This window comes from Erigeron canadensis, chromosome 7 (assembly GCF_010389155.1).
Source record: "Erigeron canadensis isolate Cc75 chromosome 7, C_canadensis_v1, whole genome shotgun sequence".
NCBI lineage: Eukaryota > Viridiplantae > Streptophyta > Magnoliopsida > Asterales > Asteraceae > Erigeron > Erigeron canadensis.
This window is the reverse complement of record NC_057767.1, coordinates 4,261,709-4,288,334: the sequence shown is the minus strand read 5'-3', so window position 1 is coordinate 4,288,334 and position 26,626 is coordinate 4,261,709. Positions and strand designations below refer to the sequence as shown.

General features: G+C 36.3%; 1 protein-coding gene, 1 long non-coding RNA gene and 1 pseudogene across 2 annotated transcripts; 2 read left to right on the top strand and 1 right to left on the bottom strand.

The window, feature by feature from the left end:
* The first annotated feature begins 13,892 nt into the window (after nt 1-13,892).
* Nucleotides 13,893-17,914, top strand: LOC122607711 (annotated as a pseudogene).
* A 525-nt stretch (nt 17,915-18,439) lies between these two features.
* LOC122608786 (deoxycytidylate deaminase-like) lies at nt 18,440-26,068 on the bottom strand (the record flags this gene model as incomplete). Its single annotated transcript, XM_043781872.1, has 7 exons — nt 18,440-18,732; nt 19,261-19,324; nt 24,249-24,286; nt 24,364-24,422; nt 24,712-24,751; nt 25,055-25,130; nt 25,956-26,068. Coding segments are annotated over 7 exons (447 nt in total), but the record flags the coding sequence as incomplete, so codon positions are not given.
* On the top strand, nt 22,508-23,155 carry LOC122607621. The gene is made up of 2 exons (XR_006325071.1): nt 22,508-22,834; nt 22,935-23,155. It is a non-coding gene; the product is annotated as an uncharacterized LOC122607621 (long non-coding RNA).
* Nucleotides 26,069-26,626: the final 558 nt, after the last annotated feature.

The window sequence follows — 26,626 nt, the reverse complement described above, 5'->3', positions numbered from 1 at the left end:
TTATCTTGACATTATCAATTACCAGTTAAACAAGTATACACAACAAAGCAGTTTTATATAATAAAATTTTATTGTAAACTATATGTCTTATTATCCATCATTACTTTTTATATATTTTTAATTTGTTATCCGCCTATTACGCATGTCAATAATTTAGTTATATTATAATAATACACACAACATGCATATATAAGAACGAGAGAAATTACCCGTGTGTTGTAGCGGTGAGATGGTAGGAGTGATAGGTCATAGGGTGTGATAGCTGTTAAGTCTGGAATTCGCTGAAGGAGACTTGAAAATTGAAACATGTCGTCAGCAAGTCTCTTAACAATTTGTCAGCAGACGAAGAGACATCTTCAGCGGGATGCATGCTGAGCTAGCTTGTCTTGGCGGGAAATATTCAAACTAGACAAAGACAAAAAGGTCACATGGTGGTTAACTAACTGTAATTTGCCCTGAATGGTATAAGTACATGTTGGGACCAAAGCAAGGGTTCTCTCTCTCTCTTACCCGATTTGGTATAGAAGACAATAGGCACATGATTCAAGTACCATGAGCCAATTGGAAGTCGACAACCACCATCAAGTCACAATCAAAACAGGCTGTGTTGACTCATGTCTTCCCCTATATAAAGCAACACAGCCTCATTGTGCTAAGTGCGTCTAGCCGTCTAAAAGTGTGTAATTGCTTATGTTTTTCTTATCTTCCTAGACTAAGCAATTATCTGTGTTCTTTTGTATTCTTGTAAGTCAAGTGTAAGATCAACCATGTATTCATCGTTTAATCAATGATACATATGATTATCCTTGCATTGATGTATTGCAATTGAACTTAACATTGTTCTTGTTGTTTAGTTTCTTACTTATTTTCTGTCTAGTATTCTAAATAAAACATAAGTTGTGCAATCTTGGACCATCAAGTGGTATCAGAGCCACCGTTCCTAAATCATTGGAACAAGATCTGTTTGCCTTCTTTTGTTTACACTTAAAATTTCTGTTCTTTAATTCCTCTTAAATTTCTTTTTAACAAGAACCATGTCTTCTGTTCCCAGCCTTGTAAACACACGTGACTTTGGTTACGTGTCAACACCTCCTAAGTTCGAGCCCAAAGATTTTGGGTCTTGGAAAGAGAGAATGCTTCTTCACATCGCTGGTGTGGAACCCTATTTAATGACAATATTAAATGAGGGTCCATATGTGCCGATGTACGTCCAAAGGACTCCAGGAGCTACACCTCAAGCTCCTGAAATAGTCACTGACCTGGTTAAACCAGAGGTCCAATGGACTGATGAAGAAAGAAAGTTGGTAAATCTTGATGCCAGACTTAAAAACATGATTATAGTGACTCTTCCTACTGAAATCATGAAACTGGTCATCAAGTATCCCTCTTCAAAGGAAGCATGGGATAGACTTGTCAGCACCTATGAAGGCTCTGCTGACCTCATTAAAATCAAGAAAATTGATTTAAAAAGAGCCTATGAAAATTTCTTCTCTCTTCCCGATGAAAATCTTGAGAGCACCTACACTCGCTTTAAAGGGTTGCTCAATGATATGACAAATGTTGGCATTACCCATGATAACTTTGAGGTATGTCACAAGTTCATTGATTCTCTTCCTCTTAAGTGGCAAAACTTAAGACAGACTCTTCGTACGACGAAGAAAATCCAAGACTTTGATCTTGAAGAACTTTTTGGTACTCTTCAATTTGAAGAAAGAGCATTGGCTCAAAATGTTCGAGCTTCTGCTGATGCCAAAAGGCATGCTGGCTCTTCCTCTTCTTCTGTCAGCATCTCTTCTCATCCTATTTCTGATCCAGTTGCTCTTGTCTCTACTAAGCCCATCGATCTCTATGATGGTGTCAGTACCTCAAATCTTCCAGCATCAATTCAGACTCTCATTAATGAGTTGGATGATGAAGAAAAACAAGAAATGTTTAATGACTTCATGGACTTTGCCCTGGTCGCTGGAAGAAAATACTCTAAAAGGTGGAATAATAGAAAAACGATTACTCCCCTCAAATCTCTTGTTGATAAATCACAGGAAGAATGCTGGAGATGTGGCAGGAAAGGTCACTACCAGAAGGAGTGTAGAGTCTCCTTGCCCAATCCTGCTGCCTCCAAAACTAATCCTCCCAAATCTGCTGATGACTATAGGAACAAATATTATCAACTGAAGGCCAAGGTTGCTGAAACAGAGGATAAAGTCCCAGCAAAAAGATTGATTGCTGAGGAACATGATTGGGCTGACTCAGATGATTCTGATGATGACGATTATGTTGATGCTATGTGCCTTATGGCACTTGCTGACAGTGATGCTCTGACCAAGGATCAAGTCTCCTCAAGTCAGTGGGTGAACGTCACTGTTAAAAAGGTACACTCTCTTCTTTCTCCTTCAAGTCAAGACAAGACCAAAATCATTGAGTCTTTGTCTTGTGATCTTCAGTTCGTAGAAAGTCTACATGCTGAACTTCAATCCAAACTTAACTCTGCTGGAGTAAAGTTGAGTGAAAAATCTGAAAAACTTATGAAATTGAAGAATGTTCATGTTGAACTTCAATGTCATGAGTTGATGACTCAAAAACTTCAACTTGAGAATGAATCTCTCAAGGCTGAAGTTTCTAATCTAAAGAAGATTGTGACCTCCTGGTCAAAGGCTTCTAAATTCCATCATCAATGCTTGAGCGAACAAGTTCCTGCTCAAGTACAAGCAGTAATTGGTGGCAACTTTGATGCTGCTGCCTCCATTGCTGACTCCTTTAAAGATGATGTAAAGCCTGAAGTATCCATTCCTCCACCTTGTTCGTCTTCCATCTCGCTTGATGAAATGAAGAAGTGGTATTTTGTCAAAGGACAAAATGACTATCATGCTGAGATGGACACCAAAGCTTCAGCACCTTCTAGTGATCCCTCTTCTCAAAATGCTAAAAGTACTAGTACTTCTACCAATACTTTTAACATGTTCTCTCATCTCCCTATTGTTGGCATGCTGCCACATGAAGGGAGAGTTCAATATTCTCCTCCAAGAACCTTCAAAGGAGATATCTCAAGCGATGGGTATGTACCTATTGCTCCTCAGCCTCTATCTTCAAAAGGTGCTGAACCTTTCAAAAGAAGCACCATTGCTGCTCCATATGACTATGGTATCCCTCAGCAGGACCATCATGTCAGCCAGCAAATTTCTGGTGCTAAATCTTCTCAACTTGAACCTTCTCATACAAATTCTATGATAGAACAAGTAAATAGAAGGGTCAGGTTCGCTGATGAAAGACACCAGCAGATACCTCCCACAAAGAGTGTACATGCTGATGTTGTATCTCACTCCTTACCCTCAAAATCAAATCTAAGGCATGTCACACCAAAAAAGGGAAAACAGCCTTCTCTAAATAAATCGGACACTCCTCCGCGAGGACACTTCCCTCATCAGCAGGTAAGGCCTGTAACTCCTCAGCAAGGATGTTTGCCTCATCAGCAAACAAGGTCTATTACTCCTCAAAGAGGACATGTGCCCTCTCAGCACTATCAATCGTCTATTTCCAACAAGGAGTATCTACCTCATAGGCAAATGAGGTCGATCACTCCAAAGCGTCAAGTCAGATCCACTACTCCTATTCGTGAGAATCTGCCTCAGCAGGGTTCCTCTTCTTCTCAGCCTGCTGGGAAGCAAGCCTGGACCATGCTCAGAGGACAATTGCCTCCTCAAAATCATAATAGTGACTCCATACTTGGTCCAGTTCCTCAAATGCCCCGTACTAAGCTTAGACAAAGGAATAAGTCCAAATCCAAGCAAAAGAGCATGGCTTCCTCTTCTCCTCAAATAAATGAACTCACTCAGCGAGTGAATGATCTCTCATTTTGAAATGAGTATGATGGGTGAGCTAACCTTCTTCCTTGGTTTACAAATTCGCCAACTCACTGATGGCATCTTTATAAACCAAGAAAAATATATTCGAGACATGCTGGCAAAATTTGATATGACTAATATCACTACTAAGTCAACTCCCATGTCTCCTCCTAACAATCTCCATGCTGACCCTGATGGTAAACATGTAAATCCCACATTATATCGTGGAATGATTGGCTCTCTAATGTATCTCACAGCGAGTCGTCCCGACATTATGTTTGCTACTTGCTTGTGTGCAAGATATCAAGCATCCCCAAGGGAGTCCCATCTTCTCGCTGTCAAACGTATCTTCAAATATCTCAAAGGGACCTCCTCTTTAGGTCTCTGGTATCCCAAGGATTCTTCCTTTGACTTAGTTGCATACTCTGACTCTGACTATGCTGGCTGCATGTTAGACAGGAAAAGTACCAGTGGTGGATGTCAACTGCTGGGGGGAAGGCTGACTAGTTGGTCTAGTAAGAAACAGCATACAGTTTCCATCTCCACTGCTGAAGCTGAGTATGTGTCTGCAGCAAGTTGTTGTGCACAAGTTCTTTGGATGAAAAACCAACTTGCTGACTATGACCTAAATTTTTCCAAAATCCCCATTATGTGTGATAACACAAGCGCTATTGCTATCACACATAATCCTGTTCAGCATTCCAAAACCAAACACATTGACATTAGGTATCACTTCATTCGTGATCATGTCATGAAAGGGGATGTTGATATTTACTTCATCCCCACTGATGACCAACTTGCTGACATCTTCACTAAACCTCTAGATGAAAAGAGATTCAAAGATCTCGTCAGCAGGTTGGGCATGTTAAATGGTGAGTTTACAAATTTAACATGATCACTCATGTTTTGCTGTCCATATTCCTTTTATGAAGATGAGCAGCGACTTCTTAAGTCAAATTTATCAGCGAGCTCTTCACTCTACTCGTTGATCCCTGCTGCTTTGGGAAAAAGCAAAATAAAGGCAATGGAAAGCCAAAAGTTTCCATCTAGTCCAGCAGCAAACGGCTGCTGGTAAAGACATCTAAAATCCGTTAATCCCTGATGCTTTGGGAAAAAGCATAACAAAAGTAATAGGGTGCTGAAAGTCCCTATCTAGTCCAGCAGCAAACGGCTGCTGGTAAAGACATCTAAAATCCGTTGATCCCTGATGCTTTGGGAAAAAGCATAACAAAAGTAATAGGGTGCTGAAAGTCCCTATCTAGTCCAGCAGCAAACGGCTGCTGGTAAAGACGTCTAAAATCCGTTGATCCCTGATGCTTTGGGAAAAAGCATAACAAAAGTAATAGGGTGCTGAAAGTCCCTATCTAGTCCAGCAGCAAAAACGGCTGCTGGTAAAGACGTCTAAAATCCGTTGATGGCTGACAATTTGCCAAAAATTGTTCAATATTCATCAGCATCTACCTCTTTTAATTCTGTTAAGGTGCTGATCAAAACTTGGTAACCATTTTTTATTTTTTTTTTTAAATTTTGTACAACCCTTCAGTGGATACCTCTAGATATCTGAGTGTATTCCACTACGTATTTTTGTTAATATAATATTATATAAATATCCCAAACGGTTACCTCGATTTACTCCCAAATGGGCTACTTGTACACTGTATACGCCGTATGAACTCGAGTGCAGTTGAAATCGTGGTTCATCTGGTCACATCATACATCTCTCATACGTATACAGGTACAGTGTCCTTTTAATTCAAAATAATTTTTTTTATTGCCACGTATGAAAGAGAGTACCCACCACAACTCACTTTTACAGTTATGGGACCCATATCCATGCCATATATATGTAAATCTCTTCTTTTTCACCCTCTCTTACGTTCACTTCTTTCTAATAATCTTTCACATCCTCTCAAACTTTTCATATTCACTTAAATCTTTCTCATTTCCTTGTAATATTCATTCACTCAAAACTTTCATCACTTACATCAAAAATGACTTCTTCATCAGAACAACAAAACATTTCTTATCTCAACTCCAAGGTATTTGATAATGAAGGCATAAATCCTTCTAATCAAGTATCTTTTCAAGCATCAAAACTGGTCATTAAGGCCAATAACTATCTGGGATCTGTAGAGAACCCATCAAAAATAAAAGGGTACTTCTCCATGTTGGATTTCATTATGGGATGCCCAGCCAGAAAGGCCATCTACTCGGACCCAAAAGAAATGTGTGTCCACCTCCTTAGAGAGTTTTGGTGGACATGTGATTACAAGGTTGCCAGTAGCACCATCACTGGAACTGTACTGAAAGGAGAACATACTATCTCCATCTCGGTAGAATCATTGAGGGATGCTCTCCGTCTTCCCAAACAATCGGAAGAGCATCCATATGTGGAGTTGGTCCCCATTGGAGTATGGAAGGAATGGTTGTTAACCATTGGGTATGGGACCAACACTGAACCTGCACAACTTGTGCACAGCAACCCACAGAAGAAATATCTGCCTGGTGTTTGGAGGCTACTGTTCACCCATGTAATTCAGTGTCTGGGTGGCAACAGTGGCTCTTTTGATCAGGCCACTGCTGCACAAATGCAGATGATTTATGCGCTGGCAAATGGTCACAACATTGACTTTGCCAGCGTAATTTTTGAAGATTTAAAAGGGAAGGTCACCATCAAGAACAGATCAAACTCTGTCCCCTTCACTCGCTTTCTCTCACTGATTTTCAAAAGGGAGCTGAAGGAAAAGTATCTCCCTGAAGGGGCTCAATTCATTCTCTCTCCCAGGGTTGCAAGCTCTGTGTACAAGATTCCTGCTTGTGACCCTGAACAATTTGATGCCAAGTATGTTGTGCTTTCCCCTGAAATGAAACAGGTACTTTATTCAGTATACCCTAATGTATATAGACCTAACCCTGCTGGAGCTGGTATGCTGATAATCCCCCCAACAACCTCCAAAGCTTCCAAGAAAACCAAAACAATTTCTTCTTCTTCCACTTCACCTCCTGCTGCTGTCCCAAAACAGCAGCAGCGAGTATCAAAGGGCAAAACTACTAAGGTTAAGAAGTCCTCACTGCCCAAGGACAAAAGAGACCCAGCCAGCCCATCAGCAGCCTCAAAAAAGGCTGCTGACGAGAAAAAGGGTAACCGCAAGCAGCCACCTCAAACTTCTGTAGGCGAGGTTGGTGAAGATCAAGGGCCACCCCAGCCCATTAGAGTTGAGTCAACCGAATTAATCATTCCCTCTTCTTCTCTACCCTCTGAGTCGTTGTCAGCAGCCATATCACAGGTGTTGCTAGAGACAACAAAATCTACGGCCGATGATGCTTTGGTGATACAACACACTGAAGCTGAGGCACCCGGTTCCCCTACCCCTCTAAATGTCTCTGGAGAAGGAATGGCTGTTGAAGGTAGTGGTGTCGAGGAAGGTGAAAATGTTGAAGGGGATGATAATGATGAGAGTGATCTGGACTTGGGAGAATTTGTAGCGGATGAGTTCCAGCTGGATTCCTCCATCCAGGCTGATGAAATAGAAGCAAGTGATATGGAGGTGGATGAAGAGGCTGCTTGGTGAAAAAGCAGCAGCCGTAAACGAAAATGTAGAAGTTGCTGCTGTTGACAACATTGTAGCAGCAACTAACGAAAGTACTCAAGAAGCTGCTGCTGATGATAATGCAGCAGCTAATACTGAAGAAATTGAGGTACAACCTCAAGTCATGTCTGTCGATTCTCAAATCGTTGACAGGCTGACTAGAGTTGAACACCAACTGAACGATCTCACCAAGGCTGCCACAATCGCTGTACAACTCAAAACTAATGAAGATGACAGATTGGTGAAGATCTTGGAGAACTGGTACAGCAAGCAGAATGAAAACACTACCAGCATTGAGACAATAAAAGATAAATCTATATCTATGGCTGCTGATCAAGAAAAACTTCGCACCTATACAAACTCTATCAAAAAGGATCAGCAGGTCATTCGTGGGCTTTCTCGATCGCTGTGCAAAATGGGACCTGCTGTACGGTTCTCAGCTCAAAAAGCATGCAGCAGTAGTGATTCAGCTGCTGCTGAAGTAAAAACAGTGGCCAACCTGGTTTCTCGTCTTACCTCCCAGGTTGAAGAAAACACCAAGGCTATCAAGGCCTTGGAAACCACTGTGGCCAGTCTCCCTCCTCCTCAAGTTTCATTTACTGAGGAAGATCGTAAGTGCCAACAAAACTTGGAGCAAGAAGTTGGGGATATCAAGAAGATGCTGTCCCAACTTCTTCAGCAGCAGGCTGCTCCGGCAGCAACGGTGGAGGTAGTAGTTAATGATACTACCTCCAAGGGGGAGAAAGTAGATGCTGCTGTCATGGCACTTGTCAGTGAAGCAGTAAATAACGCTGTCAATGACATTTATGAAGCTTCAGCTGACAAGATTGTAAATGAACAAAATGATGCAGCGGCCACTGATGAAATGGAAACAGTGGCCGCCAGCGAAGAAAAGGTGGATTCTCCCCCTGCTGTTACTGAGGGGGAGACAAGGACTGATGCTCTCCCTGCTAGTGTTGAGGGGGAGACGGCTATAGAAACATCTGCTGAAGGGGAGCAACAACTGATAGTTACTGAAGCTCCCCAAGTTGAAGAGGAAATGAGTCCTCGTGCACAGAATACATCCATCACATCCCCAGCAGGAAATCAATTTCAAGTCATTGATGTCTTATCAATCACTGCTGAGGGAAAGACTCAAGAGGAGGCCCTGGAGGAGCTGGATAGGCTGAAAGCTAACAAGGAAAATGAGAAGAAAAACCTTGATTATATCAAGCAGCTGGCCCTCTTGGAGAAGGATGAGATGGATGGGGAGCAAAGAATGCTGCTAACCACTAGTGGGCCTCAAGCTCTCTACAGACAGACACAAGCTGACTTAGAACAAAGATTGAAAGAAAAAAGAGAAAAGTTTGAGAGCGAGAAGGCCAAGTGGATAAAAATCATGAGTGATAGAAAGAGGAAGGAGAAAATAACTGCTGTAGAAGTTCACAAAGCTGCCATGGGAACGAAAACCAATCTGAAGTTCCTAAAAGAAGGGCACAGTGTCCCAACCAAGATTGAAGATGTAAAAGTAACTAACTTGGGGGCTTCAGAATGGTATGAGATCTATACGATCATTAAGGATAAAAAGGCTGCCAGCTATGAACAACTTCAGGGGATGCTGAGAAGTTATTTTGAAAAGGCACTGAAGTTTGAAACAAAGTTCAAGGCAGATCTTCCCATGCTAAGGGCAGTCTTTGGGTCTTCAGCAGCTGTATCCTCCTCAGCAGGCAGGCGTGTCCCAAAAAGAAAGCTTGTTGTACAACCCTTGTCTGCTGACCCTCCTCCTATCTCTGGTGATGCAGCATTAAATCTAAGGCTTCCTCCCAGGTGTTCTTTTGAAGAAGGGAAAATTCTTGAAGAACCTGCTGGCATTTTCTTCCAAAACTTTAGGAATGATCAACTCTTTTTCAGGCTGGCAGAAATTGAGCAAGCATCCACTGGTTTCCTGATCAGCATCAGAAGAAGATTTGCTAAGATGATCAGTGCTCGCTCAGTAATCAGCAGGATTGATGAGGAACTAATGAAGCCAGCGAGAAGAGATGATCCAGTACTTAGAATTGCCAAGCAGGAAGACGCCTGGGAGATAGAGGCAGCTAATCTTTAGATGTCTATTTTGTAAAAGCTTTATGCTCAACTTGTAATTCACTCCATGATATAAAAAGACGTCTTCAGCTCATATTCACTTATATGTCTAAAAATAATTGTCATCCAGCAAGTCTCCTCAACTAATAGGGGGAGATTGTTAAGTCTGGAATTCGCTGAAGGAGACTTGAAAATTGAAACATGTCGTCAGCAAGTCTCCTAACAATTTGTCAGCAGACGAAGAGACATCTTCAGCGGGATGCATGCTGAGCTAGCTTGTCTTGGCGGGAAATATTCAAACTAGACAAAGACAAAAAGGTCACATGGTGGTTAACTAACTGTAATTTGCCCTGAATGGTATAAGTACATGTTGGGACCAAAGCAAGGGTTCTCTCTCTCTCTTACCCGATTTGGTATAGAAGACAATAGGCACATGATTCAAGTACCATGAGCCAATTGGAAGTCGACAACCACCATCAAGTCACAATCAAAACAGGCTGTGTTGACTCATGTCTTCCCCTATATAAAGTAACACAGCCTCATTGTGCTAAGTGCGTCTAGCCGTCTAAAAGTGTGTAATTGCTTATGTTTTTCTTATCTTCCTAGACTAAGCAATTATCTGTGTTCTTTTGTATTCTTGTAAGTCAAGTGTAAGATCAACCATGTATTCATCGTTTAATCAATGATACATATGATTATCTTTGCATTGATGTATTGCAATTGAACTTAACATTGTTCTTGTTGTTTACTTTCTTACTTATTTTCTGTCTAGTATTCTAAATAAAACATAAGTTGTGCAATCTTGGACCATCAATAGCCAAATGCCTTAGCCGTACGGGCTCCGCCATCGGATTTAAAAATTCGTCAAAAATATATTGAATGACATCTCTAATGAAAGAACTTAACATGAAATTTTAAGAACACCAACATAATTTTTATAACTTATCGATATACGGTTTTTGAGATAAAATATTTTGAATGAATTAGAGGAATAAAATGATGTGTGGAGGAGAAAAAAAAATGAGTGGTTGAGATTTGAGGAGAGAGAAGAAAATGAGTGGTTGTGATTTAAAGGTATTATATGTATATTAGATAGAGTTGTTTAAATTAATGAATAAATAAGAGATGTATTATAGGTAGTTCAATTCCTTAATTGAGATTTAAAAAAGTGGGTTCCTTTATTATAAGGTATTATAGATATAGATATAGATTTATAGGTATAGATATAGATTATAGATAGTATGGAATGAGATTAGATATATATTTCACCCGTATATATATAAATATATTAGTACTAATACTCGTATGATGTACGAATTGATAAAAATATATATATTGGACATATGATTTGATTGTGTATACATTATAAGCAATGAGTTTGTAATTTAGAGACGTTAGAAACAAAACATAAATAAAAAATATTTATGAAAGTTTGAAAATATAAAGAAAAACTAAATTAAATACAATCGTTCTCATTATAATCATAAAATAAAATGTTTACTTAATTCTAGAGTTATTTTTGAGTTATCTTTAAAATGAATATGTAATAAGTAAATCTTGGATTAATCAATGGTAAAAAAAAATAGCATAGCCTGAATATATATTTTGATTCCTATACTATACCATACGTTAAACCTATACACATTAAAAACACTAAAGAGCATTCTTTAAATATGCAATACGTTCTTGATGCAAATTGTAAGGATGAGAGATTGAAGTTTAAATATCTTTACCTATAAACTGATAAAATGATAAAGTAATTAACATATCTCTAAAAATATATAGTTTAAATACGAATTAAATAAGGAATTCTTTAACTAAAATTATTTGTTTAATAAATATGACTAAGAGGACACTTGTCGTTTTAATACAACGCCACATGTCGATTAAAGGATATTGCAATCCTGTTATAGTTTATTGGTAGATAAGTACTTATATGATCTATGATGATTAAATGGCTGAGATTAGAAGGACTGAGGTGTAAATACCCGTTTACGACCTATGTACACTTAAAAAAAAAAAATTGGCTGGTAATTGTTCAAGTGAGGTCATAATAATTTGAAGGTAAAAATAAGTTGCGTAATGAGTTGGAAGTGATTTCATTATATTTTTAGTATATGTGTTGAAATGATTAATGATTATGTGATGTTTGTTTAGGTTCTAAGGACTTGGAAGCTTGATTGTGTAAGAAACTATAAAATGGGATTGTTATAGTAGGAAATAAATGGGATTAGTTTACTAGAATGTAAGAAACTTTGAACGAATGTTTATAGTAGGAGCTGAGAGTTATTATGCATTCTTCTTTTCTATTGTATCTGAAAAAAAATGGGATTAGTTTACTAGAATGTAAGAAACTTTGAACGAATGTTTATAGTAGGAAATAACCAAAGTTGTGTGTATTGTATGTAAATAACTTTGAAATAATGTTTATTGTATGTAAGAATTTTGTTTCAACCAATTAAAATCTGACAAGTGACACCTGTATATGGTTGCCACGTATGTTTTCTTACATACAATAAACATTTTTTCAAGTTGCTTAGATACAATACACATAACTTTAGTTTTTTCCTACTATAGATATTCGGTCAAAGCTAGTTACATTCCAGGAAACTAATTCCAAAAAAATCTATCATTTCTTCTACTACACTTAAACACACACTTGAGCTCAATACGATCATACAGTCATTTATTTATTATTCAAAACAAAGTTTTTGGAAAGTTTGGCCAGGGTAGATGCCATTACCACTTCTCCAAGTTGCTAACTTCATTTATTGTCTTCTCATGTTTATATACAAAAAATGGAACTTGATTAAGGAGAATGATGTATTTATATATTTATCTTTTCTCGTATATGAAGGAGTAGATTAATTGGTACTCTAGTGTAAATGAATGAAGGGAATTTTTTTGTTTTTTAAGGTGTTATGTAAATGAAATGGAATAATGTTTACGTTGATGGCCTACAAGAGTAAAAACGAATAATTGGATGACCCTTTTTGCACATCATTCACTAGAAAATTAAGTGCCTTTTTTGAGACGACTTTTTGTAATATTAGGAGTCTCCTCCACTAAACAACCAAAAGGCTGTCATAGCTCCCAAAAGTAGTCCATATCACCTAGTGTTGGAAGTTTTACACATGTTTTGAGCATCCTTTAGATTTAAACCAACTTATACGTTATGTTGAATTTTTATGAGAGAATAAACATTAATAAAATAGAAAAACGGATTCATGAAGACTCCACATATTTTTGTACCGATAATAATCACAATTCACAACATGACATGTTAAGCTGTTGTTTGAGGGAATTATATCCATGATTTGAGGCGATAAAATCATAATGCATATGAGGGCATGTCTAACGCACCATGTGCCAACGACGCACTTGACTCGCTTTTCGACCCAATCTCGCTATTCACAACATATGTTTCCTTTGGAATTGGAATTGAGTACATGAAGAGGCGTACCGTTGAGGCTAAATTTGTCGTTAAAAGAAAAACTATGCAAAATCTTTCATATAGACGACAGGATAAACAAAAGTGTTTCATTGAATGATTCTAAACGATTAAACGGTCAAATCCGAAGTCATTGAACCATAACACAAGTTGATGCCAGTCAGCGCAAAATTTTAATAGAGTACCTATCAAATCTTTTTCAATAAATATATCTGAATAATAATAAAATCAGAATGTACAAAACGTAAGGTTTGAAATATTAGCCTTATCTTATCACTACAAACAAAAAAAATTAATTTGTCCACGCTTTTATTAAAGTGTAAACAAATTAAAAAATTTGTCACGTTTTTTTGTGTGTAAAAATATATATAAATAAAAGTTGGTGGAAATTTCTTCACACTAAAAAGTGTGTAGAATTAAAAAAGTTCACACTTTTTAGTGCACACTTTTTAGTGTAAACTTTCATAATTATTTTGTCACACCTCATTTGTCCACGCTACCTAAAAAGTTAGCGTGGACAAATATAAAGATATTTCTATATATTTCTCACTGTTGTAAAACTCACCGAGTAGAGCCGCGTATTTTCCGAGTATTCGCTACAAGGTAGGGTGTCGAGTCGGCCGATTACTCCGAGTACTCTCCGACTTGGCCACTTTGACCCCCGAGTAATCACCGCATACACCCGAGTACTCCCAACTCGCTTGTCGACCGACCTCAGAACGATTAGCGACTTTCGCAACCTTGATATTTCTATATATTTTTCTATATATTCTTGCAAGATCGAGGTCTCATGTTCGAATCTGCTGTCTAGGTAACCTAAATATAAAAGACCTTGTCCGCTTACATCCCCTTTGTACGTGTTGGGTATACTACTTATCTGCAGCCACTCTATATATTGCACTGAAAACTGTTAGATATTGAATAACTTAACACACACATCACACGAGGAAAAAAAAAACCCTCATAAACAAGCTAGATAGAAATGAGAAACATGCTTCTTCATATCATTATCATGTGTCTCTTTACATTACCTTATACAACAATATCTTTAGGAACTCTTCGAGGTTCCAACTCGAGTTATATGAGAAACATATCAAAGCCCAACTCTTCGATGTTACGGTTCCTTACCCTTTTGGAATTGGCAATGACACAGGTTGTTCCATAGATGACACATTCAACTTGATTTGTGACACGCTCGAACAACCCCCTAAGTTATTCTTGTATTCAAGCACAAGCAACATTGAAATATACAACATTTCGGATTCAGAGTTGCGCATTAACACTGGAGTTAGCTATAAATGCTACGCGAATAATGGAACTGTAACTAATGAATATAATTATTTTACTAACTTAGCGTTTGATCCATTCACTTTCTCTGAGAAGAATACGTTCACGGTCATTGGGTGTGATGATTATGCTTTGATCACAGGGGTAGACGACGATTATTCTAGTGGTTGTATTGGAATATGCAGTGGACCAGTGCATGTACCGGATGGGCGTTGTTCTGGGGAAGGCTGTTGTCAGACATCTATAAGAAAAGGTCTCAAATATTACAATGTTACACTCAACTCATTTAGGAATCACAGTGATATTTGGTCTATCAATGACTGTGGCTATGCGTTCCTTGGTGACGTAGGCACTTTTAAGTTTCTTGGTGCCAGCGATTTATCTAGTAGTTCAGGCTTATACAAGAGAGCCAAGGGGGCTGTTCAAGTTGTGGTCGATTGGGTTATCAGACGCGACCAAAATTGCACTCAGGCTACGGAATGCAAAGAGAACAGTCAGTGCTATGATGTAGATGGTGGAGGCTATAGATGTAAATGTGACAAAGGTTATGAGGGCAACCCGTATCTTGATCAAGGCTGCCAAGGTAAGTTTCTTTGTTAAATCAGTAGGGAAAACTTATGCTAACGTATTATGCATCAATTAATTCTCCATTTAGTTAATCTTCTTTATCATTTCACCAATTTTAGGAACATAATATCAGATTCATAAATTGGAACAAAATTCAATGGAACTTATGAGAAGCGGACCGTACTTTAAAATGCGTTAGATAAAGAAGGAAAAAAAATACTAAAGTACAATCCTAGGAGCTCTCGTTAACATGCATGAAAAAATTGTACTTTTTATCAAAAGTCCACCCTTGACTTTTTAGGATAAAAGTACAACTTTTTAATGCACGGGTAAACACTAGCCACCTATTTTATGCATGTTGAGTCGTTGACACAATAAAAATACAAAGAGTTTAGCTTAACGAAGACTATACATTAAATAGTTGTACACTTACCATAAATTTAGGGGTGGACTTTTAATATGAAAATGTACAATCTTTTTATGCGAAGCCCTAACGGCTTTGTTTAGCATTAATGTTTCCAAGGAGTAACCACTAGTCACCTGTTAAAGTGCATATAAAAGGCTTCATCTTAAAACCGTAAATTTTATATTTCATTAACTCCTATTAAAAGTATATATTTTTAATTATAGAAACTTTTAGTTTATTCATTGATCCTATATAATCCTTAAAAATTGATACATAATAAGTTATGACTGTTAAAAAAATAAGAAGTTATGTTGTAGAACAGCGGTAAACTCAAATGTGTCGGGTGACCAGTACTTATAAACGGAGCCACAGAGACCCACAGGATATGAAATATGATGTAGATTAGTGGGGCCTATATAGGCCACAGAGAATAAAATCCTAAGTGGCACAAGACAAAATTATAGGATCATATATGGTCTTAAGGATCGCCTCTTATATATAGAGAGATATATAGAAATCTAACTCGGGAAGTGTTCATGGAACATGTTTCTCAAATTAAGTTCTTGCTCTCAATTAGTAATATTTGGTTGTATTGTGCATAACAAACTCCATTTCTTGTCAGACATCGACGAGTGTGAGGATCCAGGAACATTCCCTTGTTATGGTATTTGTAGTAATACTCTAGGGAGCTACAATTGTACGTGTCAACCGGGAACTGTTGGTAATGCAACAACACATAATGATTGTCAAGCTGCGGAAGCTTCTTCTTCTAAAGCTTCTAAGTTTTCTTGGACCATATTCGTTATAGGTGATATTCTCTCATAAGAGTATGAAAATATTAAATATGTGTATGCTAATCTAGCATGCATGTAGCTAGAGGTGTCTCAAGAATCAAGAGTAACTATAAATATCAAATGGATATAAATTTTCAAGTGTTTTCCAATTTCAATTCAATAGTATCAAATATATATATTATATTCGTAAGTGTCTTTCACTAAAAACTTACTAGTTTTTTTATTCCCTACTAGGCCATTTAAAGTTGTCAACTTATCTTATCTAGGTCCTTATGTTTCCAAACCAAGTGGACAATCTTAGCTTATATCAATGACCTAGATAGGATAAATTGACATTTTATAGGGGATAAAAAAGTATCTGAAAAGTACATGGTGGTTTAAGGCGAAAAACTCTTTACAATATTGAGACACCTTCGCCAGTTGTTTGAAATTAATCTTCAATGATGCTAGTTATAAAAAGTATGTTCGACTGAAACCGCCTACAATGACTAGGCTTTCTAAGTGCTTTTCTATTCCATTCATATGTAGCAATGGTGTTAGCCCTCTTTGCAATATTATTTGGGATGGTGCTTTTCTTTGGTATAAGAAGAAAGATGCTATCAAAGCTTCGAGAAAAGTTCTTTGAGCAAAACGGGGGTGTGTTATTAAAACAAAAGCTCAATTCACAGGTAGGTTCTCATGAGGTAATGGCTTTGTTTAGCACTCAACAACTGCAGAAAGCCACAAATAACTATTCTAAAGACCAAGTTATTGGACGAGGTGCATATGGCGTAGTGTACAAAGGAGTTTTATGTGACGGACGTGTAGCTGCGATAAAGAAATCTAAACTAGTGGATGGTGGTGGCCAAGCGGAGCAATTCATCAATGAAATAATGATAGTTACACAGGTCAACCATCGAAATGTGGTAAAGCTTTTGGGGTGTTGCTTGGAAGAGGAAGTCCCTGTACTAGTTTATGAATTCATCTCCAACAACACTCTTTTCCATCATCTCCACCATAAATCCGGCGGAATAGGTTGGTTATCTTGGGATAATCGATTGAGGGTAGCTATTGAAGCTGCTGGTGCACTTGCATACCTTCATTCAGAAACTACTATGCCAATCATCCATAGGGATGTCAAGTCGACCAACATACTAATAGATGAAAACTACACAGCCAAAATTTCAGATTTTGGTGCATCAAGGTTAGTCCCATTAGATCATGACCAAGTGACCACACTTATCCAAGGCACGCTTGGGTATTTGGACCCGGAATACTTCAATACAAGTCAACTAACAGAAAAAAGCGACGTTTATAGCTTTGGAGTGGTCCTTACAGAGCTCATAACCGGGAAAAAGCCCATTGGTGTTGACAGGACCAATACTGAAAAGAACTTGGCCACATACTTTGTCAATTCAATCGAGGAAAACCGGTTATTTGAAATTGTTGAACCAAGACTCTTACGTGAAGGGACTCTTGAGCAGTTACAAGCGATAGGTAATCTGGTAAAGAGATGTCTTAGTTCAAAAGGCCGTGATAGACCTACAATGAAAGAAGTAGCCATGGAGCTAGAGGGCATGAGGAAGTTACCTCACCGTTGGCTTCAACAGCAAACATGTGAAGAGACTAGGAGGTTAGTTCTAGAAGTTGAGCCATCTGATCTTTACGATGTCCCATTAGTTTCATATTCTAATGATGAACGTAGCTCAGACTTGGCATTTGGAGAAAACAAACCACGTTAAACATCGATGTATTTATGGTGTCAACTGATTGAGCATTGCTACCGGGATTGCACAAAATATACCTAATAAGGTTATAGTTGTGTTTTTAGTGTTCATCTATTTTTCGATTGGTTTAAGCTTACTTGGAGTTCAAGAGATGCCATAAAAAATTCGTATTTCCTTGTAATAGTTTCTAAAGTTTCTAAATCTATATGAAAATATCTATATGTTTTATAATATGAAAAACTAAAAATGGCATATGTAGTTCCTAACATGTAATGTAGGGGCGTGTACGGTTCCGTTTGGTCCAGTAGTTGGAAAAACCAAAAACTGAACCAAAAAGTTTGGTTTTCATTAACAAACATAATAAAAGATAATGACATGTGTCCAATAAGAATTTTGATATTTTTCAAAATTGTATCATAATATAACTTAAAATGTATCACTATGATGCAACTCAACTTGTATCATAGTACAACTCAAGTTGTATCTGTATGATGCAACTTAAGTTGTATTGTGATACACTTTTGTCCAAAATTTCACATTAAAATCATAATAAGGTGTGTATAGCATGGGGTCCATTCAGGTGGACGACCCAACTTCAAGCAAAGCATTTGGAACCCGGTCTAGAGCATGCCATGGATGTGTTTTAAGAAACTTCCCACTTTTAAGCCAATATATATATATATTTATTAATATATATACCCCTATACATGTGTGTGTATATCATTCGTTCTACGCTTGTTATCAATTAAGAGATGCCAATAACATATTGTTTCTTCCCAATAAGTCTCTTACAAACCCATAACCCCGAGAACAGATAGAGAACAGTCAGGAACTTGGGCGTTGATTCGGAAAAAGAAGAAATACTTACAACACGTTCGAAAAGATACCAAAGACTTAAAGGATATTACTTGAGCCGAGTTGGCCAGTAAGAAGAGCGTGTCGGCTTCTTGAAAATGAACACAGGAAATTAGGTTTTAAGTCTCGTGAAAACTGAGTGAAATCTGATTCATTCTTGGCTGATGTCTTCTAACCTTCAAATCAAAGAACAAGATGTTGGTACAATTCTTTTTTTTATTTCACGTACAAAGTGACAATGAGATGCTAAAGTACATTATTTTTGTTTATTTCTTTCTAATAATAACCAAGTGAAACCATTCAAGGGGTGCTTGTATGTTATACACTAATAAATTAGATTATCAAGATTAGAAACCTCAATCTTGATAATCTAATAAATTATGATATTAGTAAATCTAACTAATACAATACTTCAGTTACAGATCTAAATATTGAAGAATTTTAGGATTATTTATAGCACTTTGGGCAACTTTTGACTCATTAGACCCATATCCTACATGCCCATTTCACTCGTACAGATGATATTTAAACCTATTCAGCATACACAAAAGAAAATGGATCATATAAAGTTACTCACTACTGCCTATAAATATACTCACTACTGCCTTATGCTCAGTAGACAGAGACAAAGATACAGCCAGACACAGATACAAGGTAACACTGAAAGAAAAAAAGTTACAGAATCACAAAAAAGTTGGGCGAACCTGTCTTGCAGCAGATGCATGATTCTTGTTCAGGATGCAATTGACTTCAGCATGGCAAACATAACTGCAAAATTAAAAAACTTAGTCGCAACACAAGTATAGACATGTATATTGCCAAGATAAAATTCAGAATTAATGAACATAACAACTCATACATAGTATTAAAAATGATTTCTGCAGAGTCTAAACATGTAAAGAAACAGATAAATGGCGACGTAATTTGTAATTGCAGAGGTTCTTTTATTACCAAATTACTCAGGCATAAACGATACACATTGATCATGAGTTTTAAGCATATCAGCGACCCACATTAGCATCATAATCTAGAGGTGGCAAGTTCAGCCAACTTACATGAGAATCACTACTACAAAACTGAAGAATACCGACGGATTTTTCCAACGAAACAAATCTGTCGGAATTTTACGACGGATTACTGACGGAATAGCGACCGATCATCATTTAAGTTTAATAGTTTTAAATTTCTGACAGCTTTCCGACATATTTCCGACGACATCTTAAAACCGTCGGAAAGTTGTCGAAAACTTCAGACAGATTTCTGACGGAAGTTTCAAACCTGTCGGAAATCCGTCGAAAATATTCATTGTGTAAAAATTTTAAAATTTCTTTTTTTAATCTGTCGGAAATCCGTCGGAAACTTCAGACTGATTTCCGACGGAAGTTAAAAGTTTGTCGGAAATCCGTCAGAAATATTCATTCTATAAAAATTTTAAAATCTTTTTAAATATGTCGGAAATTCGTCGGAAACAGCCGACTGATTTCCGACGGAAGTTAAAAGTCTGTCGGAAATCCGTCGGAAATATTCATTCTATAAAAATTTTAAAATTTCTTTTTTAATCTGTCGGAAATCCGACGGAAAATTTCGAAGGAGGTTGAAAGTTGTCGGAATTCCGCCTGAAATATTCTATAAAAATTTAAATTCTATTATTTTATTCGTCGGAAATATTCATCTTTCAATTTTATTATTTTACCCGTCAGAAATATTCATTTTCAGTTTTTTGTGTTCATGCTCTTTCATTTAACTAAACAAATAAACACGAACGAACTTCTTGCCGAACGGCTCATGAACTGTCAGTTCGTTTACGACTAAAAATCGAATTGCGTAGTTAAAAAATGTTTTTTCATTTGTTTGGTCGTGTGTGTTCGTGTGACACTCGAATGAACAACAGGGCCTTAAACATTGTTTGTTGTCTCATGTGTTATGTGTGTGTGTGTGTGTGTGTGTATGTATGTATGTATGTATGTATGTCTCTCCTAACTTTCATAAGATTCGTTTATAGTGTTCGTTTATTAGGAGTAATGGGCCCAATATGTTTTCCTATCATATCTTTGGGCCTAACGGGACACGTATCCAAATAATTCGCCTATTTGGACCTTAAACCTCCTTTGTTTTGAAGTCATTGTTTGGGCCTATAATCATTCATCGATAAGTTTAGATGTGTGTATATATAATTAAGCTCAATTATTAAATGAACACTATAGATGAAGTTTTTGAAAGCTAAGCAAGTAATTCATATCGTTTTTGATGAATCAAATTATGTTGAATTACTATATGAACGCTATAAACGAAGCTTTTGAAGACATACATGTATACACAAATACATACATATTGGGCTCATTAGGCCCAAATTACTATACGAACACAATAAACGAAACTTTTGATAGATAAGAGCGACATACATTCATATGTACATACAAATTGGGCCTATTATACGAACACTATAAATGAAGCTTTTGATAGTTAAGAGAGACATACATTTTAATATACATATATATTAGGCCTATTAGGCCCAATTACTTGATGAACACAATAAACAAAGCTTTTGATAACTAAGAGAGACATACATTCATACATATTGTGCCCATTAGGCCAGTTACCAGATAAATACAATAAACGAAGCTTTTGACAAATAAGAGAGACTTTTAAGTTAAAAACAATATCATATTTAGTATGGAAAACATAGTATGAAAAAACAAGTATATAAAAAAAACAATATCACATACAAGTATCACATTTATTTGATATAAAAAAAAGGTTATAAACTTTATATTTTATTCTTTTCAAATTTTAATCTACCCTTAAGGGGTACCCTTTTGAGATAGATGTCATTGGAAGACTCGAAACTGAAACCTTTTGAAGAGAAACCTTCCCCCTATATAAGATGTTACAAATAGGTGATCACTTGATCTAACGTAAATGGTTTTCTTAAGAAACTTTTAGTTTTTAGAATTTTCTTTTAGAAAAAAAATAAAATAGAATTGTAACTTACTTTCATATTTAACTTTGATTTTAATTTTTATATTTATATATATAATCTTAATACCCGTATAATGTACAGATTTAATTACAATTTTACACATAGGAACAATGTTAAGTTGTCAATCTATACTACTCTATAAAGTAAACTACTCCCACTTCTTTAAGTAATTAAGATCTTGAAATGACCATATTATCCATCTTCTTTATTCACTAATTTAAACATTTTCACTTGTTTACTTATAATACTCTTAATAAAATAAATTACAACATATATCCTCTAACCCTTAAAAACCATATTAACCCCTCTTAGATCAATTAATTTACATTCACCACCTCACGACAACCACATTCAATGCCGCACATCGCCGCACATCCGGCCACCACTACCGCCGTAGCCACACCTTCGTTGTTATCGTCATTACCGCCGCATCGCGGGAGTACCCGTCTAGTATAAAAATATAGCCACATAAGCATTTACCTATCCTCTCTTAGTTATATAAAGAGATTACTACCATTCATATCGTAATAGTAAACTACCGTTGAACATATCAAAAAATAAAAAAATTTAAATGTATACTTTACAAAATAGTAATTAAACAAATTATGAAAATTAGTTGTTACACTAAATTGAAGATATTTATCAAATATTAATATAAAAATAATGGTAGCTAGGTATCATTATATTTGACATACATTGTATGATCGCCCTATTAGATTTTTGTTAAACTTAATTTTAATTTTATTTCCATTTTTGTTTTTGGTTTTAACATGATTTGTAAAATTATACAAAGCTGTTAAAAATTTTAAGCACTTAAAAAACCAACAAAATACTACTATTCCTATCCTAGTAATATACAACTCAACTCCAACCAATCAAAAATCTCCCATCATCCCCCCTGGATCACAATCTTACGGCTCTAATTTCTTAACCCCACATATACCTATAGTCATCCAATGGTCAAATACAATCTCTCACAAAAACACAAATTTTCACCCAATCAATAAAATCAAAAACATACTTCATTCTTATCTGAATACCACCGAACCCCACCCCCAAATTCAATACCACACACACAATTCATTCTTATCCTCCTTTTTTTTTAATAAAATAAAAAAAATAAAAGGTATGAGAAAAACAAGATCACAAAGTCCTCTTTGACAACATCCAAGGCATCACCAAGCCAACTATCCGTCGATTGGATCGCAGAAGTGGTGTGAAGCTTTTCAGCTGTTTGATTTACAAGGTGACATGTTCTACGTTGAAGAGCTTTATGAAGAATAGTCATTGTGATGTTGGTACATATGTTGTATATATTACTCCTATTAATAATTTTATATGTAGGTAATTTAAATTAAACTAGTTTCTTATAACTTGGCTTTGTTTTTTGAAAAACAGATTAAAGAAAATGGTATGAAGAAGCTATTGGAAGTAATTCAAACTAAATTGAAGAGGTCCTTTGATCTTGATTTGTTAGAAGTTTGTTTAGAAGACCGAACCTTTTTGTTTAGATTTTACTTTCAACGTTATTGTTTTCGTTGGCTTATTTTCTATGTACATTGTTTTGCCATTTCAAGGCTTGCTTGTCAGATTAATAAAGCATCTGCTTTTGCATTCAATATTTTTGGTTTTATGCTTGTTTTGCTCTATCAGAAGCTTTGTTTATTTTTTTGTATATATATATTATGGTAGGAATAAATCAGATGAAAATTATATATCCAGTGTTTTGGAATGAAAAATAAAAAATACAAACAAATAGTTTTTTTTTTACATTTTTTTTGGAATCCGTCGGAAATCTATGGCTATGATGTCCGTCGGAAATTCTGTCACTATATTTCTGTCACTAATATGTCACAAAAGCTAAGTGATTCCTACAAACATTTTCGTCGGTAATCTGTCGCTTTTTTTATTTTTTCCCGACGGACTACCTTATATTCTAGAAAATTATTTCGACAGATTTCTGATGGATATTTCCGTCGGGAGTTTTTTTTCCGACAAAAATTTCCGACGGAAATGGGTTTCCCACGCCTGTTTTTCCGACGCCCAAAATCTGTCGAAAATCCATCGGCAAAGGCCTTTACCGACGGATTTTGGGCATCGGAATATGTCATTTTTGTAGTAGTGAATTTGCATTGTATGTTGTTAATATGTGTCATATGAGTTAATCTTAAAAAATAGCTAAAAGGCAACAGATTGAACTGTTTAAAGCCCCCCAAAGCATGCACAAGTGTTCAGGGCATCCTACATTTCTTTACTTTAACAAAAAGAAAAATCATTATTCATATAATAGCCCGTATTTATAATGAAATTGTATTACTGTTTATAATATATAATGGGCACAAAGTATTGGCAGATCAACCCAACCAAAACCAATCTATTTTGACACATCCTAAACTTCGCTCATTTTGATATATATTTCAAGCCCACTCTCCCCAGATTTCCACTTATACTGACTAGGACACCTGGCACAATGTTCACAAAACTGAACTTACATTTCGGTACTCTGACAATTGATATTAAAATCAACTTGGATCAAGATTGGCAGTCTTTGTACAAATGTTGACAAGTACAAATTTTCACAAAATAATTTTATCCTAAACTAGTAGAGATAAGGAAAAGGTAATCTAGCAAGAATATAATGTAGCGAGCAAACATCTGCAAGTGAGACACATGTAGCCAAAGACTTTGTAAGAAAGTAACTACAGCACTTACGGATATTTTGTCTCCAAAGGATCACCATTTTTGGATTTCTGAAAGGGGCCAAGAAGATTAGAAAGAATTAATCAGTAATGGACCTTAGCAAAAACTAAGTTTAGACAATACTAACTTTCGACCATGGAAGTTTGTCATCAGAACCACCACGCGGAAACCCATTGTAGCCGATGCCTGTTTATATCAAAAATACAGATGTCAAAATAAGGGAAAATTACAGGTAAAATGTTGACAAAAGCACCTCTGTGTATTTTGCATATATCTAGATTGTTATTCTAACTTAATCAACATTGGCATAAACTAAAGTATGGTTTTTGTTGTTGAAAGCAGCAACATAGATCAAATTCTTGCAATTATGGTAAGATAGTACAAGCGTTTGCATATATTGGGTACATAACATTTCTCTAGAAATACTTATATTACAAAAATATATATAGAACTTGGTATATCCAGAAATTCTTACCGAGTATGATATCATCTTGACTAACTAAGCATGCCCCTACCTACATAAAATAATAGTACAAAATTAGAAACAGCCTGACAGACCAACAAAGCGACAACAAAAAAAAAAAAAAAAAAAAAGTTAAAATAATAACTGACTCAAAGCAGTTAAGAAAATGACTACATTAGACTGAAAAAGGAATACAACAAAACATCAAGTGTTTTGTCGATTTCTGTAAAAAACTATGTAAAGTTTGCACAAGTGGAGGTGAACCGGGTGTCAATGGAGAAAAGGTTAAGATAGAAAATGGTGTACACAATTTAAAACTCAACAAACTTTGACACATCAAGAGAAAAAATTCAACCTGCCTGTTAAGATCCTTGGATCTCTCAGCTGATAGAAATGCAATTGCCATAAAATAGTCATCCCATGATAAGTATCTGCGTTAAAAATTGACACCATCTGTCAATGTTCTTGTATCATAATTCCAGAGAACCAAATTTATGAGAAGATATCTAATGAACAATACTACATTGAATGTAAGGGTATATCTCATGCTATGTCCACAAAATGTAAAACAAATTCAGAAAAAGCAACATTCTTTGATGGTCTTATGGGGATACGGTCGTAACATACTTTAAGTTTAAACGCGTTTTCAAAATTTTGATTTTTTTTTATAGAGATGGAAAACCCATCTATTTTTTCAATAAATTGAAAACTAAATTAAAAAACAGTTTCTACAACTAAACACAACCTAAAGTTTTACTGAAATTTACACTATGCAAAAAATTTCATGTGGCCTACAAGCACCAGGTCGGCGGTTCGCCCCTGGTCCAATTGGGATTGCTCGAATATCTAAGAAGTTACTAATGGAAACAATTTCAATGATCAATAATAAATAAACTAAACTATACTATCGCAATGGGTTGGTGGCCCATTGGTAAGGTCATAGACCTTGGGAAATCCACCAGGATTCGAATTTCACTTCCTACATTTGTAAGAGTGGATTAATGGGGGGTTGGGAGGGGAGGGGGGGGGGGTTCCGAGAGTCCTAGTTTCATCCTAGACATGTGTGGTTAGCTCTGCATACTGTCCAATTGGATGTCACTGTGGTATCTTAAATGCTAACTACTAACTCGTTATTCAAAATATAACAACAACAACAACAACAACAACAACAATAACAACAATAATAATACTAAATAAATAAATAAACTTATTTATTCCGATATATATATATATACTAGTATTGGTGATAACTTTACCTGTTTCGTTTCGAGGGATCGTAAGGACCTTTAGAAGATGAATTCTTCTTCAAAACTTGTTTTTCTGAATTACTATCAACCAACAACTTCTTCTTCTTCTTCAGGTTTACTAAAAATCAAATCGCGATTGTGGAAAAAACGGCACTGGCTACGGCGGCCGTAGAGATACGAGTCAGCTATCGTGAATTCATAGCTTGTAATTCCAAGATTTATGTAATCAATTGATGAAGATATTTTTCAAGAAGAAACTTTTTTGCCGCCAAAAAAAAAAAAACAAGAAAGGGGTTAGGTAAAAGATAGCGGGAAATGATTGGTGATTTAGGCCGACTTGACATATCACATTATAATTGTATTTTTTGGGTAGGAGGGAGTACACGTCGGGTAAGGCATCGGGTACATGGTAGCCGATCGGCTACACCACTCCTTGGTTTCGGGTAACATTCGGCTATGGTGAATCGGGTAGGAATTCGGCTTAAGTAACCGATCGATGGGTAAGGTTTTTGAATGTTAAAAAGGCGTGGGTCCCCCCCCACCCCCCAATGGCTAGTTAGACCGGATTTTTAAAAAAAAAGCCTTTTTTCTCCAATATATATATATACATACAACCATCTTCAATATACATACAACTATCTTCATCACTATATACAAACACCACCCCACCTTTCTCTCCA